General features: G+C 40.4%; 1 protein-coding gene across 1 annotated transcript in view; it reads right to left on the bottom strand.

Annotated features, from left to right (window-relative positions):
- CDH13 (cadherin 13) overlaps nt 1-14,794 on the bottom strand; it is a 398,743-nt gene that overhangs the window by 21,836 nt on the left and 362,113 nt on the right. Inside the window, exon 11 of the mRNA XM_086468834.1 lies at nt 649-791. Coding sequence (XP_086324960.1) covers nt 649-791 — 143 coding nt within the window. The remainder of the gene's footprint in view (nt 1-648; nt 792-14,794) is intronic.

Below are 14,794 nucleotides of genomic sequence, written 5' to 3'. Positions count from 1 at the left end.
GTGAAAGAGCGTTACCATATTAGCTCTTATATTACAGACAAATCTTTTATTTATTTTGTGCCCTTAGGTCTGGAGGTTTGGAATGTTCAGGATTTTCTCTTTCTTTGCTCCAAAGTCACTCACTGAATTTTCACGAGACAGTTTAATTTTGAGTATACTTGACAGAAGGAACTTTAATCCACACAATATGTAAAAAATACTGCGTTTTAACAAGGGTTTTTAGTTACGTTTTTATTGTCACTGTCATTGTATTGAATAGAATAGAATTCAGCATAGCACGGATGAGTTGTTATTGGTATTTAGGTGCCACAGGCTTACTAACTGCTCAAATATTATGAAGAAATTAACTCTGATAAAGATGATTTATTACTTTCCAAGACTGTTCATAGACTATTTGCATCTAACATTGAGATCTCAGTGCAGGAATAAATGTGTGAGACGTAACCTTAAATCAAAGCTGTTCTAAGTTTGAAGTTTTAATTCCTCCATTTTCTATTTATCACAATGATCTCTAATACCTTTAGGTGGCCACCTAGCAAAGGGCTGAAGCATGGGCTTAGCTACACGTGAATCTACCCGAACGGAAAATTTCAAGCAGAGGAAAGAAGTCACATACTTTAACAAATTTGATCCACGATAGTCACTCACCACTGTCTATTGCCAGGAAGAGAGCAGTGTATATGTTATTCTGAACATAAGGAGATTCCCGATCCAGGACAGCAGTGGTGCTGATGGTACCATTGGTGGGGTTAATTTCTAGCCAGCCTGCTGGATCCTTGTAAACCGAGTACCTGAATAAAAAAACAGAAGTTGTTAACAAATTACATATCTAGACATAAACCAATACCATCCCTACAAACTAATACGCCTTCGCACTCACTGGCTTTCACGGGGTGGGTCTCAATACTTAAAAAATGTAATTTAAAACCTCTGACTTCCCCTTGAGACAGTTTGTTGTTGTTAGGCTTATCTGACAGGTGGAGATAGAGAGGCTTGAGTAAGTTTCTTTGGATACATGTGTCCCAAAGCTGAGTACAGAAATCAATATTTAAAATACCATGTCGGACTTGTTTCCTTTGGCTGTGTTGTACGGCCAAAGCACCCGAACGCTTCCAACGGACCTCTGCATCATCACTGGTATTTACAGACTTCATGAATCCTCTCACAGTCCTCTTTCTTCCAGACTCAAAATTCTGGCTGGACTAGGAGTTATATTTTTAATTTATTCCTTGAGCATTTTTCATTTTTTTTCTTACAACTCCTTATTTTGGGTGAGGCTGGAAATGTAATTGATCGTGGGGTATGGCAGTAAAAGAGTCCGACCCTGGATTCACTAGGTGTAATATGCAGACCCAGTTTGCATTCATTTGTCCCGCCATCTGCGACCAGTAGTTTCCTGCTTCTGATGATTTCAGACTCTCAGAATCTTGCAACAATTCAGCTACATACATGTTGTCTAAACAAGGATTTGAAAATGCCGTCCGTCAAGATCCCTCAATACAAAATTCGCTGTTGTGCTTTCTTTGCATTAATTGGCTCAAATATTTAGACCCTGATACTGGAAATATTTAGAGAGATTGTGGAGCTGATGCACTAAGAACTGCCCTACTTGACTGAAGTAATAAACACAAGAATGTTCACCATTAGGGCCTAATTCTGTACTCGGTTAAATATATCAAGTAATATAACAACACAGTGCTGAATTAACTGATATCAATTCCCTCTCCAATGAAATGTGTTAATATTTTAAACCAAAACTCCAATCATATAATCAATATTTAGTAAAATAACCTGTTTATATTTTTGTAGTGAATTGTTATAGGTCATAAACAGCCATACAGCCTTCTACAGACATTTTAAATTATAAGTAATGGACATGAAACTTGTTATTGTTTAATGAGTATGTGTCTAGCCAGCGCCTCAGAGTGGCATTCATCTGAAAGGTGTCCTAGGTGATAATGCTGCCAAAAATAATTTAGCAGTACAACTATTTCCTGAGGTAATGATCAAAAATAACAGATTGTTATGGGGGTAAAAAAAAGTAAGTAAAATGAAATAAAATGGCAGTTGCTAGAAGAGGAAAGAATAAATCGCAGCCCAACAAAGACAGACATAGTGGCATTGAATGTGTATTTCAAAGTCTTGCTCTGGTCTCTTGTGCCCTCTGGAAAGTGGCAAAATAAGCTGTGATGAGTTGCTAGATCCCCCTGGCAGAGCGTTAAGGGATTACTGCAGCTCAGCATGGGGGCAATGTCTGACTGTTCTATCCAGCTGCCTCTGACTCCCCAAGTCCTCGTTTCAGCCCTCTCAGTCCTGTGTAACTTGTGCCTTTTCACTGTCCAGTTGTTTTGAGCGGGCAGAGTTTGAGAACTTTGGATTTTTGCTAGATCTCAGAAAAGCCACTCAGAGCCACAGCTCTGAGTGGTAAAATGTCCAAGATGGCCATTAGCGTCATTCACTAGTCACGTGCCACATTTTGCTGTGTTTGAGCAGTAGGTCTGATCATGGGCTGAAGGTAAAAGGAAAACAAAAGCAAATTACTTAGTGCCTGGCTCAAGCTTAAAATCTGTCATTAAGACGGCACGGTAAAAGACTTATGGAACGAACAGAAGGACGGATTTCTTCCATCCCTCATCCCAGGAACTTCCCCTCCAACATTTGAAATAACGCCATGGGCAGGTGTCATTAAGCAAAGATGAGTTTCTTTTTTCCTGTGTAAGTCAGGAAATATTAGAACAGATTTGACATATAATAGCCTTTGAATAATAAATTTTGGGCACGGGCACCATACTATTGAGCAGGAAGAAAACTTAATTGTTAAAAAGGGAAAAGTTCGGGGCAAATTGGTTTCCTCATGCATAAATGAGGCAGTGCATGTAGAAGTAGTCAGGCCTGAGAAATACAGGTCAGAAACACAGGCATCTTTTCCCAGCTCACAGATCAGGTATCCATTGTAGCCATTAGCTGGAGGCAGAGCAAGACTTGAATTTATGCCTTAGAAAGCGCAGAGCTCCAGAATCCCTATGAGTTTGCTGTGTGGCCCACAGGCCCATTTCAGTAAACTATTCTATAGATCGCCATTATACTTCAAAGATTGATAAAATACTCTTCTTTCAAAAGAATCATAGTCTAAAAAATAATACTGAGTTTTGTCTTTGAAAAACAAAATTGCTTTGAGCAGAAATCCTTCTCTTAATTCATCAGAGAAATACCCCTCACCAAAAACCATCATCAGTTGCCTCAAAATTTCTTTGGCATATCTCCAGGGGAAGTGACTGACCACTTCCAGGGGAAGTCAAGACTGACCACATGACGCTGTTCTTCATCAAGACTTTGCTTCAGGCTTGAAAAATGCAACCTCCTCAGGGCTGCTGAACCAGATGGACTTTTCCATGGGACAGAGGACACACTGGTGTTCAGGCAGCCAGTCGCAGGATCAAAACTTCAATATATACAGCCTCGAAAAATTCCACATTTTTATGAGCTATTATTATGTTAAAATAAATTAAAGAACAAATTTGGAAACCAGAACTTTGTGGAATTTATGAGAAAAAAAAGACAAAACCTTGGCTTATTCATGCTCCCACAAAAGTCACTCAGAGTTTCAGCACTGGTTTCCCCAGGAACAGAAATCAAATCAGAAAAAAACAATCCCTTAGGAAATATGTGGAAAAGAATCAAAGGCAAATGCTAGTGCATAGTGAGACATTCCATCAACCCAACATGTCCTTCCACTTAATAACCATTTCAGCATTAATCAATACCTGAGCTTTATCTCTTGTAAAAATGAGTTACCAAAATAGTAGCAGTGCGGATCATTATTTCATTTCACTACTTTGTTTGTTTTTTTATTGTTGTTGTTATAACTTTGCAACAAAGGTATGCACAAAAATATGAAACAAGGGCAGCCTAACCAATTCCTAGTCTATTGTAAAACTGCAAATTCTCAATTAACCCCAAAACAATTTAAGAAGATTCAACACTTCTAAAGTAATGAGAATTTAAAATGGCTTGTATTATCTTCCCTGATTGCTCTACAAAGCTCTGTTGGCTGTGCAAATAAAAAACTGAATTGTATAACCTGTGATTTGGCAGAGGATATTGTAAAAGCAGTACTTTGTCTTTCCCACCACATTTTTTACTTATTGTAAGAGCATATTGCAGTACAGTTAAGATGATTGTTCTTTGTTCATTTTTTTTGAGGACTCTGCTAGCAAACGGTTTAGAATAGACTCATTAAGAAAAGCAGCATAAAAAAAATAGAAGTACAGAATTCAAAGTTTCACTTTCTTTAGTGGAATGTGCTGATTGCACAGCAATTTTGAAAATCAGACCTTTTTTTAGGTGGTTAAACATGAACTTATGTGCCTGCGTGTATCTACTTGGTTTTGAAAACCATAAGCGCATCGATACCTCTGTACGGACGGATACAGAGCTATGTTCCCTGCTGTACCAATCACTGGTTATTTTGGACATATTCTACATTGCGGTAGCGAAATTTAGTGCTGCTTTGTGGGGTTTCTGTATTTCATTGTTGTTTTTTTTAAAAAAAATTTAAATCATGCCAACAGCTCACAGTTCCCAAGGGCTTATATGAAAGCAAGGCGTGGGCCAGTGGGTGTAACCTGTTTCGATTGCAACCTCCTTGCACTACGTTCGTGTCCTTGCACTGTCTATAAGACAGGTATTGCAGAGGAAGCAGAAGGAACAAGTCCCTTTCAGACTGGAAATGGTCTGCTGTGAAGTTAAAGTATACACCTTAAATACAGACCCACGAAGAGATGGAGAGAGCCTATAGATGCAGAACAAGGGAATGCAAATCAAAATATGCACTTGGCCTATTTGGTGCAGAACTAAAACAAAGTAGAAGATAAACGGAAATAATTTAAAACTTATAAATGTCTTCCCGAAACACAGGAAAATAATTTGGAGAACACCTCCTGGGGTTGCTAGGAGGTGTGCATGATGCCGGCGGCTGGCAGCTTGATTAGCACAGAGGATCGTTACACAGAACAGTGGTGACAACACGGACCCAGAAATCTAATCAGAGCCACAACCTTGCGCTAGCCACAATAAGAATTTCACAGCCGACTGCGCGATAGCCCAGGGTGCCGTCGGAGAGCAGCCAGGCATCTAGGCACAGAGTCAGATGCTGCTCTTGGCAAGGACTTGCAGAGCTCGGTGGCTGCCAGACTTTTCCCACGGGGAGTCAAGGGGCCTTGGCTCTTGCGCTTCCACAGGAAGAGAAGTCAGGCAAAACGGAGCCGCGCCAAACCTGTGCGGAGGGACACCCCTGTGCCGGTTTGACGCGTGGCGTTGACAGGGGGTAAGGCCAGAATTTAGACGGGCCTGTTGGGGCAGCGGTTTTCAGCCTTGCACATCTGGAGACCACTCGAGTCACGTTGTGCACAGGCTGTATGATCGGAAAGGCGCAACAGGAAAGGAGTGGTACAACGGCCTTGGCCCCACGAACCACCCGTCTGATTCTGCGGTTAGGCTTTGCCACAGTAACGCCTAACAGGGCGAGGGGTTGTAGGCAGCAAGTTGACACTGTGGCGGAGCAGAGAGCAAGGCTGGTCTGGCTGAACTAGGACTTGGAGAAATGGACTTTGAGTCCCGGCTCTGTCACCGTGGAATTAGGGAAGCCCTTTAATTCATGCTACGCCCCTAATTCAGCTCTAAAACAGCGAGAATGTATTTCTGCCCCAAAAGACTGATAAAAGGATAAAATCTGTAAATCATTGCCAAAAGGCTAAGAACATACAGCAATGAGAAACATCAAAAGTACCGAGACAGATGGAACAGAAAAGAACGATTTAAAAACCTTTCAAAGACGCAGAAAGATATTTGCTGGCATTTTCAAATTGTATCGTTGCTCATCTCCTTAATTTTTTAAAATTATGTTTAAAATAGTCTTCAAACCAGATGAGTAGAAAGAAATTCATATTCTCTGTGATACATATATATGTGTGCATGTACCTACTGGTCTTGGGTGAAACTGAAAGTGTCAAAATATTGATTGTAACCATTTTCATACTGTTTTAATCCGACTGGCAGGAGCCAGTATCAGAAATATAATAAAGTTATCCATACATAAGATTTCCAAATCTGATATATTTGCTGCTTTTATGGATCCTGGTCCCACTGACAAAAGTGAAAAAATATCAGTGACTAGACCAAATATTTCACCTAAGAAGTACAGCTACACATTTGTATTTTGAATGAGAAACATTCACATTATCCACATTTCTGAATCCATAGCAGTTCATCTACAATTAGATAACATGCTGAAGTTACTGTATCTGCCTTGTTCCTGCTGAGACTATACGGTGTAATGGCAGTCCCTGAAATTTTTCCATGAGCTCTTCATGAACTAGTCAAGTAAAGTGATCAGTGGGGAAGGTAACTTTGCATTGTCTGTGCCTAAGAGCTCAGCATGAGAAATCCCTTTTGCTTCTGCGTGAAAAAATCTCTAAATTCAGATGTTATGTAAACCAAGCCAATATGAATTTCATCTCATTAGATCAAGTCCACCTGAAAAATCAACCTCTGGAAAAAGATTTACAGGTGATTGGGAGAGACCAGTGTAGCAATTACGGCATAAATATACACACCTATGGAAACAATGGTGGTTCTAAGAGAAAGACAAAACCAATTCCCAAAATATAAGTGTAACATTAAAAATTTGGATTAAAACTGCATTGTGCCTCATATGCTTTATGTACAGATGACGGCTTTAGAGACCAACCTGCTTCCCATCATGCTCCATCTTTTCCACTGTGCTATCATTACCTTTTGCCTGTACTAATTATGGCAGCATATGGCACCAGAAAGAGGAGAAATGAAACCTTATTGCAACACAGCAATTCTCCAGCTGAAATATACTCCAGACTCATTAATGATGACATGCTGCAATTTTTCTGCTATTTGACTATGCGGTAACATAGGTCTTCCTGCTCCCATATCGGTCTAGGTTATAAGCTCTGGGAGAGCAACTTAACATTACATTTCATACACCTATATTCACAGCCTTGCACAGCAGGCTCTCTAATTGCTAACCTGTGCTGAATGAAAACAATCATAGTAATTCTCTAACATATATTAACTTTCTCTATCCGTATTATCATTTTATTTTGTAAAGATAATTTTTGTGTAACTTCCAGGCTTGTTATTTTATTTTTAAATGTTTGGGTCAGTAAAGCCATTGGAAGAACATCTTTGGAGCAGCTGTGGGTTTTCACTTTTCTCCCATATTGAAAAATAATGTTGATGAATAAAAAATATTAATTTCAAAGTGCAAATGAATATACAGGTTTGCTTTCCATTTGATACCTAGGTACAAAGCTAGTGCCTAAACTCTGCTGCTGCAGCCCCTAAACACTGTGTTGTACAGGCTAGTAACACATGATCCATGGTCCTTGTGTTTAGTGTGACAAAGCATGTCCTCACAATAGAACGGAGGTGTTATTAGGGATAACAATTCACTGTATTAACAAAAAAACCTGGCGATGAAATAGAGATTGTAAGTAAGACTCGTATTTACCTTATCACATTAGTTTAAGGTACACAACCAGTAGGCAGTTCTGTGGAAAATCAGTTACTCAAAAGGGCTTTTCATACCTCCTTTCAACACCACTTCCTCTCGTGTTCCCCATTTGGATACACAAATACATTCTTCTTTCTCTATGACTCCTGAAGAGCTCTACCATTTCTACTGAGATCCGTGACGGGATGTCTCCACATCCTCCTGCACGAGGCAAATACAGAGGCGGGTAGCTTGCCATTCAATTTGGAAATGCCTGGATCCAAGCCCGCATGTGAGCACGACAGTGTTTCACGTCTCTTCAGAGTCAGCGATGATCTGTCCCCAACAGAGTGCCAATGCCAACCACTCATCTCCGGTGCAGTCAGCACTGGTTTGCCCTCACAGTTTTGTGCCTTCTTTTGCAACTCCTTTTAAAAGAGTGCATGCAGTTGGCATGGCAGGGTTGTCAGAACAATAAAATTACCATTACGGGCACAAGACCACGATGATTTCAACGTAACTCTGCTGCTGCTTCGACTGTTCCGTTACGCAGCGCAACTGAGCAATAATTCGAAGCTAAGCCTTTTATTCATCACTTATTAGCAATTCAAACAGCAACAGCACGCCAACAGGTAAATGGCTGTGTGTTAGCAGAGAGGGGCAAAAACTGGCCGGTGCTGGTTTTCACACGTACACGAGCTACGTTGTTGTGGGCAAGCAGACATGCAATGCTGCTCCGGCGCTTGCTAAGTCCCTGCTCCACACGGCTTTCAGCAGGCTGCTCTGTACCTGAGTGTGTGGGCCTTGTGCTTCCTGAGGGGATGCGGCAGGGAACTTCCTTCTGCCTATGGCCCTACTGACCGTCACGGTGCTGCCTGCAACAGGTCTAGGGTCTGCACACAGGAGACTTGGCTACTGGGCAGTTCAGGTGTACATGTGACACCTGAGGACCCAGAATAACAGTTTGCAGTGTTGGGCAACTGGGAACATTAAATGTCTGTAACAGAGCGATGAAGATCCCTGTTGAATGGCAATAGGTTTGTCGTGTAATGTATAGGACACCCATAAGATGACATAACGACATAATGAGCCCTAGCAAGAACTGGTTCTTTAGTTGTAGCATTTTTCTTTTCACCCCTGTGATATGAATCAACAGGAAAAGAATCCTGCATTAAGTTCAGTGCTACCAATAACAGCCTGTTACTAGCAGTAGGTAATTCAAAGCCAGCCCAGATATCTACCCACCGTGCTGGGGATACAACCTAAACAAGCATTTCCATTCCAGGTAAGGACTAAAAAGCAACTGGAGAACTTCCTATCACGGGGAAAACAGAAGCATAAGTGCTTCATCACAGAATGTTATTGAGACAAAACGTAAGCATTTATTAACCAAAAAAGCTACAGGTTATAAGAGAAATGATAAAGGCAACAGTACCGATAGTCTGTTAAAGGGCTTTTTCAGATCTTTTCTGGTCGCTTGTATAAATGTACTTGTTGCTTTCTGATGCTCGAAGCTTTCACAAACTGTCTTCTATATGCCTGACTTTGTGATTCCACAGAATGATCACTGACTGTTCTGAAGACCTGTTTCTAATCTTAAACCTAATTGCATCTGGCCAAACCCTTAATATACACGTATCCCTTGTCAACATGCTCTATTAACACCGAGTTAGGAATCCCCCAACAATCTTCAAAAGATATTAAAAAGTCAGAAAGAAAATCTAAACTGCCACCAGTTTGTACTTTCCATTCCCCATATTTGACTTATACACTGAAGTTGGCAAACTCAGTGCAGTCAGCCATCTTTTCCCATTAAATAGATGATCATACGAAATGCGTGGTTTTGAATTTGGGTTGAAATGCCCTTACTAAAAGTGTGGCTATATGCTAAATGTGCAGTAGGCTGTAAAATCTCTCCTGCAGTGCTCTCCTGCAGAGATTTGGACATGCTCAAGTTATTTTGGCTAGATTCTTTAGAATAAAAAATTTTAAAACATACAAAACAAATTTAATTGAAATATGCTATTATTAATCAGAATAAACACATCATTGACAAAATCTAAAACCTGAAATAAATCACATTTTCTGTTGACATCATTGAGAAAATTATTAGGTCAAATGCGTTTTTAAACTTACTGAAGACAGACGATTTATGCAACAGCCATTTTTCAGCTTCATGGAACAGATTTATGGACTTGCAGACTGTCTGTATTTTCACAGGCTGGAAATGTCAACTTAGAACACAATTTAAAAAAATAAATTAAAATCCCCATCCATGTTGTGCCACGAGTCACTCTGTGCATTTTTGGTCACTGAAAATTCATGTTTCTCTTTGATAAACTGGCCATATTCCAGGGTGAATTCATTAGCTACGCGCTAGTGCATCGCTCAGCTCTGCAGGTCGGGCATGACAATCTTTGTAGTACCTCACTGCAGCAGTTTTTTCCTGGGCTATCCTGAAGTGCCTCTCAAGTTTCTGGGAGCTTATGTACAAATATAAACATGCACATACTTTATTCTAATCCTATCTCAACAGGCATCATACTTCTCTGGCTTCAGTGCCAGTCTGGCACGTGAAATAACGTAATAATCCCCCCCCAGGCGCATGCATATCTGTTAGGAGGTACAGCGGACAGGACATAACACTACTAAATTCCGTGGTGCTGCACGAGACTGATACGTTGCTTCTTAAGGCTTAAGGTTTATACACATTCCTGGTTTGGTCAGGCATTTATTGCTAATATCAGTTTTCTGTTGATTCAGTCTCAAGAAAAACTCATTTCAGCTTGGTCTACAGAAATGGGTATTTTACAGAGCACCAGAGCAGGAATGCTGTGGTACAGCAGGGCTGAGCATACCACTGAAGAGGCTCAGGCATTTTTACTAAAACCCCTCTGTGCTGTATGGACACAGAATATACTCTGGAAGAAGCATCCGTTTGAGCCTTCCTCTTTCAGCCACCCTTTCGGTTTATGAATAACATATAGGTGTTTATGGCAAGAAAAGGAGTCAGCCCAATGCTTTGGAGGACAACTTGTCTCTGTTACAGCCTTTCCACTGGCATCTGCCTTATGTCAATAAGTCACAGGAAAGTCTGCTGAAAGTGTAATACAGATTTTTCAGAAATATTTCAGTTATTAGGGGTTTTTTTTATATTTACAATTGAAGGTGTACCTTTTTTTGGATACAATATATTTTAAAAGGCAGACAAAATAATAAAATGGAAACTCTAGACACTACTTGGTCTATACCAATATGCCATTGTACTTAAAAACAACGTAGCATTCTATTTCCACTTTATGAAAGTAGAAGTACAATTTAAAATTATAATTAAAGAATAATTCAGCTACAAATAGTAAAAATAAATCCCCCTCCCCCTCAAAGCATATTCTCTACAAGCAACAAATCTTGGCAGGAATGATTTTACTTAAAAACAAAACAAACAAAGAAAAAGAACAAAAAACTTGCTGACTTCATTCTCCTTTGCGGTTAACTAGACTGCAACATAAATATTGTTTTATATGGCTGGGAGGAAATTATAATGCTGAGATGTCTCTATTTGTGGGATTTTCTCTTGGCTTCACTCAGAGCCAAGTGCAGACCCAGCAGACAGAATTAAGTCACGTACTTCTCACAGAAGTGTTTTTTCTCTCGCTGAAGTGAAAATGAAGTATTGCCTATCCAGCCAAATCGGAGCATACGGGACAGCACAAAAGGTCAAACGAGAGCGCTTGAGCCACTCGTCCTTACTGCCGCAGATCGATCCTCCTGCAGATCGATAGGCACCCGATATTGCCTCGTGCTGCTCACTCAATCAGAGGGGCCACGATGGAAATACGAGTCGGTGTTATAAAAAGAAATGTTGGTGCTATTCTGCGTCAGCCTTAGAAGGAAGGCAGTGAGCTCCTCTGCTCAGGCACTAGTGGCCGAGCGTTTCTCAGGCTGGGGCTCTAATCTCATAGATTCTAACACTGGAAGTGGTCCCTGTGCCCCGAGGGAAGAGTTTGCAGGGCTGTGGCTGCATTTCAGGCAGCATTTGCTCCTGTTTCCATCTGCAGGGCTCTTTTAAAATCATGCGCCCCACCTCACCATCTGAGCAAAAAGATTCAACTTTTCAGCTCGATTTTGCTCGTCACATCAGTGAATTAGCAGGTTGGTTTTCATTGCAATTGTCTACCTACAATGATATGATCAAAACAGAATGAAAAATTAGATGAAATTCAGTTTCTAGTCCCCTGCCACTGAGAAGTATCAGATGAGAAAATGGTTGACTAATTAGTTATTTGTGTGGAGAAACAATAGGAGTAAAATGGTAAAACCCTTGGTAAACATGAAGAAAGTAACAGGAGAGTCATTGCAACTGGAAAAAAGCCCAAACACAAAACCTACAGAAATTAATCAAATAAAAATACTAAAGTTGTAATAATGAGGCAGATTAATAAAATGTTATGAAAAGGAAAATATTTTTTGTTATGTTGTACAGTCTTTCAAACTTTTCTCTATACCGAGAACTAATTTGCATTTTTTTTTCCTTCAGGGCAAAAAAATCCTAGAAGCTGAGGTATAACAAAAAAATATAATCCACAAACTCATTTATGTATTTTTTAATCAGAAGTGATTAGGGCTATGGTTAAATGAACCCAGAGGCTATAACTATCTGAAATATTCCTAAAGCTAGGGAATAATACACCATATCTGGGACTAACACACTAGTATAATCAGGTTGTTACTGTTAGAATAATTGTCGACACATGCAAATCAGTAAAAGTTTTTTCATTGTAGAAATTGTGCCTCAAAAGCTAATCAACGTAAGATGAGCTGGAGGTTCTTTCATAAACTACCTAGAGAAGGTTTTGGCAGTAAAACTCTATCAAGTTTCTGCACATGCCAGTTCTTTGCAACTGTGCTTCCAGCCAAAGCCGCTTCTCCACTGCACATCCATTCGCTGCTTTCTCTTTCAAGCAGGGGTCCCGGCAGCTCTTGGACAGACAGGAAATTTTTTATAAGAGCCCAGCAGATTCGCTACTAAAATGTCAGTATTGAACACAGCCATGAAACAGTGCCTTTCTACCGATTCAGTGAGAGGGTTTTTTTCCTGCAGGATGGGCAGAAAAGAGGTGAGAAGCGGCTCAGTGCTGTGAAGCATTAGCCTGTGCGGATCAATACAGCTCCTGCTGGACTGCGATCCTACTGCCAGGAACCAGCTGGTCCCAGCAAGAGATTGCTTCTGCCAGCTGCTGTAAATGCTCAGCTTTGCCCTGGCTGATACCAAAGTCATGAAGCAAACACCCTTGCTGGGAAGCGCTGTCCCAAGCAGGCAGGGCAGGGGAGCGGCGAGTCTCGCTCCAGCCTGGGTGATACAAACACATTCATGAGATCCAGTCCTGGCCCCTGGTAGCAGCTGTCAACTCTGGAACTCACCTCATGAGGAAGGGAGGGAATTAATGTTTCAGCAAATTAATTTCTGAAAGGAAAGCGTAACGAATCGGTGAATATGCTGAACAATCATTTTAGCACGGTGTATGTCCCGTGCCGATCTAGGGCCTTCCCACCATCGATGCCTTTCAAAGCAGAGGTTAGTGCAGCGGGCGTCCCCTGGGCGCTACTCTACCTGGTTCTTTCACGCTCACTGGCCTCTTCTGTCACCTTTTTGTCATAAAAATTTTTCAAAGAGGTCCAGGCCAATATAAATCTAGAAGACACTGGGACGAGGTTACCCCAGAGATGGGGAATAACTCCTTGTCACTCTGAAAATGATTAAAACCAAACTCTAGAACTATCATTGGCCATTCTCCCTATTGCCAGAGGAGCAAGAAATACCAAGGAGGACTTTTTTTAATTGGTTCCTGCAGATTTAGCAGAACCAATTTGATACTAAACATGCACACCTTTCCCATTAATTACCACTGCTAATTGTGAAGCGAAGAATGTTCACCAGCGACAGAAAATGGCAAGAACAGCGTCTGATTCCGAACACATACATGTTGCATCTCTGGGGCTGCAGCTTCTGCCTGTCCTCAAGGCATCCAGAACTGTTAATAGTGTGACTTTCCTCTATCTTATCTCTTACTATATGTTGTAATTTTTACCTCTTCAGTGCTAGAGAAACTGCTAGGAAAGAGTGCTGAAACAATGAATTCCATATGAATTAAAACTGAAATGCTCCCTTGATTTATGTGGGGGAACCGACACAGGAATTTGAAAGAGGAAAAAAACATGAGGTATTTTCGTCATGCTAGCTAGTAAAGAAAAATATTACCTCTAGCAGAAGATTAAATTACGATTCTCAAGGTGAAATACGATGCTTCTGTCAATGTTTTTATTTTTTTAAAGACTTCAGCTTTTACTAGGGAAAAATGTGCTCAGTATTTATGAATGATAGCTTTATTATTATTTTTTCCAATTAATACCTGGAAAAAATAAGGGGGTCGGGGGGAAAGATGAACAATGAGAGAAGTCAGGAAGTAGGTATTAGCCAAAACAGTGCAACTCCAAACGAAAGAATCTTATGAATTGTTAACAGAGTTGAAAGAGACTGCAAAGATTGCTGAATGGACAGTTGCTTGAAAGGGAATGAGACCTTGAAAATGTAGCAGCTCAGTGAAATCTCTTCTACCACAGAAATCCAGATCATAGTCATGAAAAGCGAAAATATTAACAAGATAGACATTTTGTTAGAAAGTAAGTTCCAGACTCACAAACCTCAACCTTGAAATCACTGGACAACATTAGTTAAGGTTGTAAACGAAATGCCTTGAAGGAAACGTCTGCTCAGTCTGCCAAGGCCAGAAAAGATAAAGCGAAAGGTTCCGAGCAATGAAGAACAAAAGGCTGAGTCTGTGTCTTGGATAAAGCTGGCAATAGTCATCCCTTAACCAGGAACGGGAAGGATCTGCTATGAATAACACGTAACTACAGCAAAGGACAGACCCAGTGATTCACAGAAAAGATACCACATCAATCATGTAGCAATTTTCTTATTCCCAAGCAACTCCATGAAACAAAAGGATCATTATAAAGGCTAAATGCTTCACACAAAGTTACTTGAGACCTGGGTCCTAATTCTATGAGAAGAAAAAGTAAATTAGGGCTCCCCTGGCTATATCGGGTATTTCAGCCAAAAAATTATACAGAAAAGTAAATGAATCACTGTGATGAACCAGCATAAATATTTTCACTAGCTTTTCCTTAGCTTAGCAACAAAAGACAAAGAAAAAAGGGACTAGCACAAGAAAGGACAAAATTTAACACACAATAAATTGACCGTGC

Source organism: Leptosomus discolor, chromosome 8 (assembly GCF_034619465.1).
Source record: "Leptosomus discolor isolate bLepDis1 chromosome 8, bLepDis1.hap2, whole genome shotgun sequence".
NCBI lineage: Eukaryota > Metazoa > Chordata > Aves > Leptosomiformes > Leptosomidae > Leptosomus > Leptosomus discolor.
Note: the sequence above shows the minus strand (reverse complement) of the source record. Positions and strands in the feature narration are given on the sequence as shown.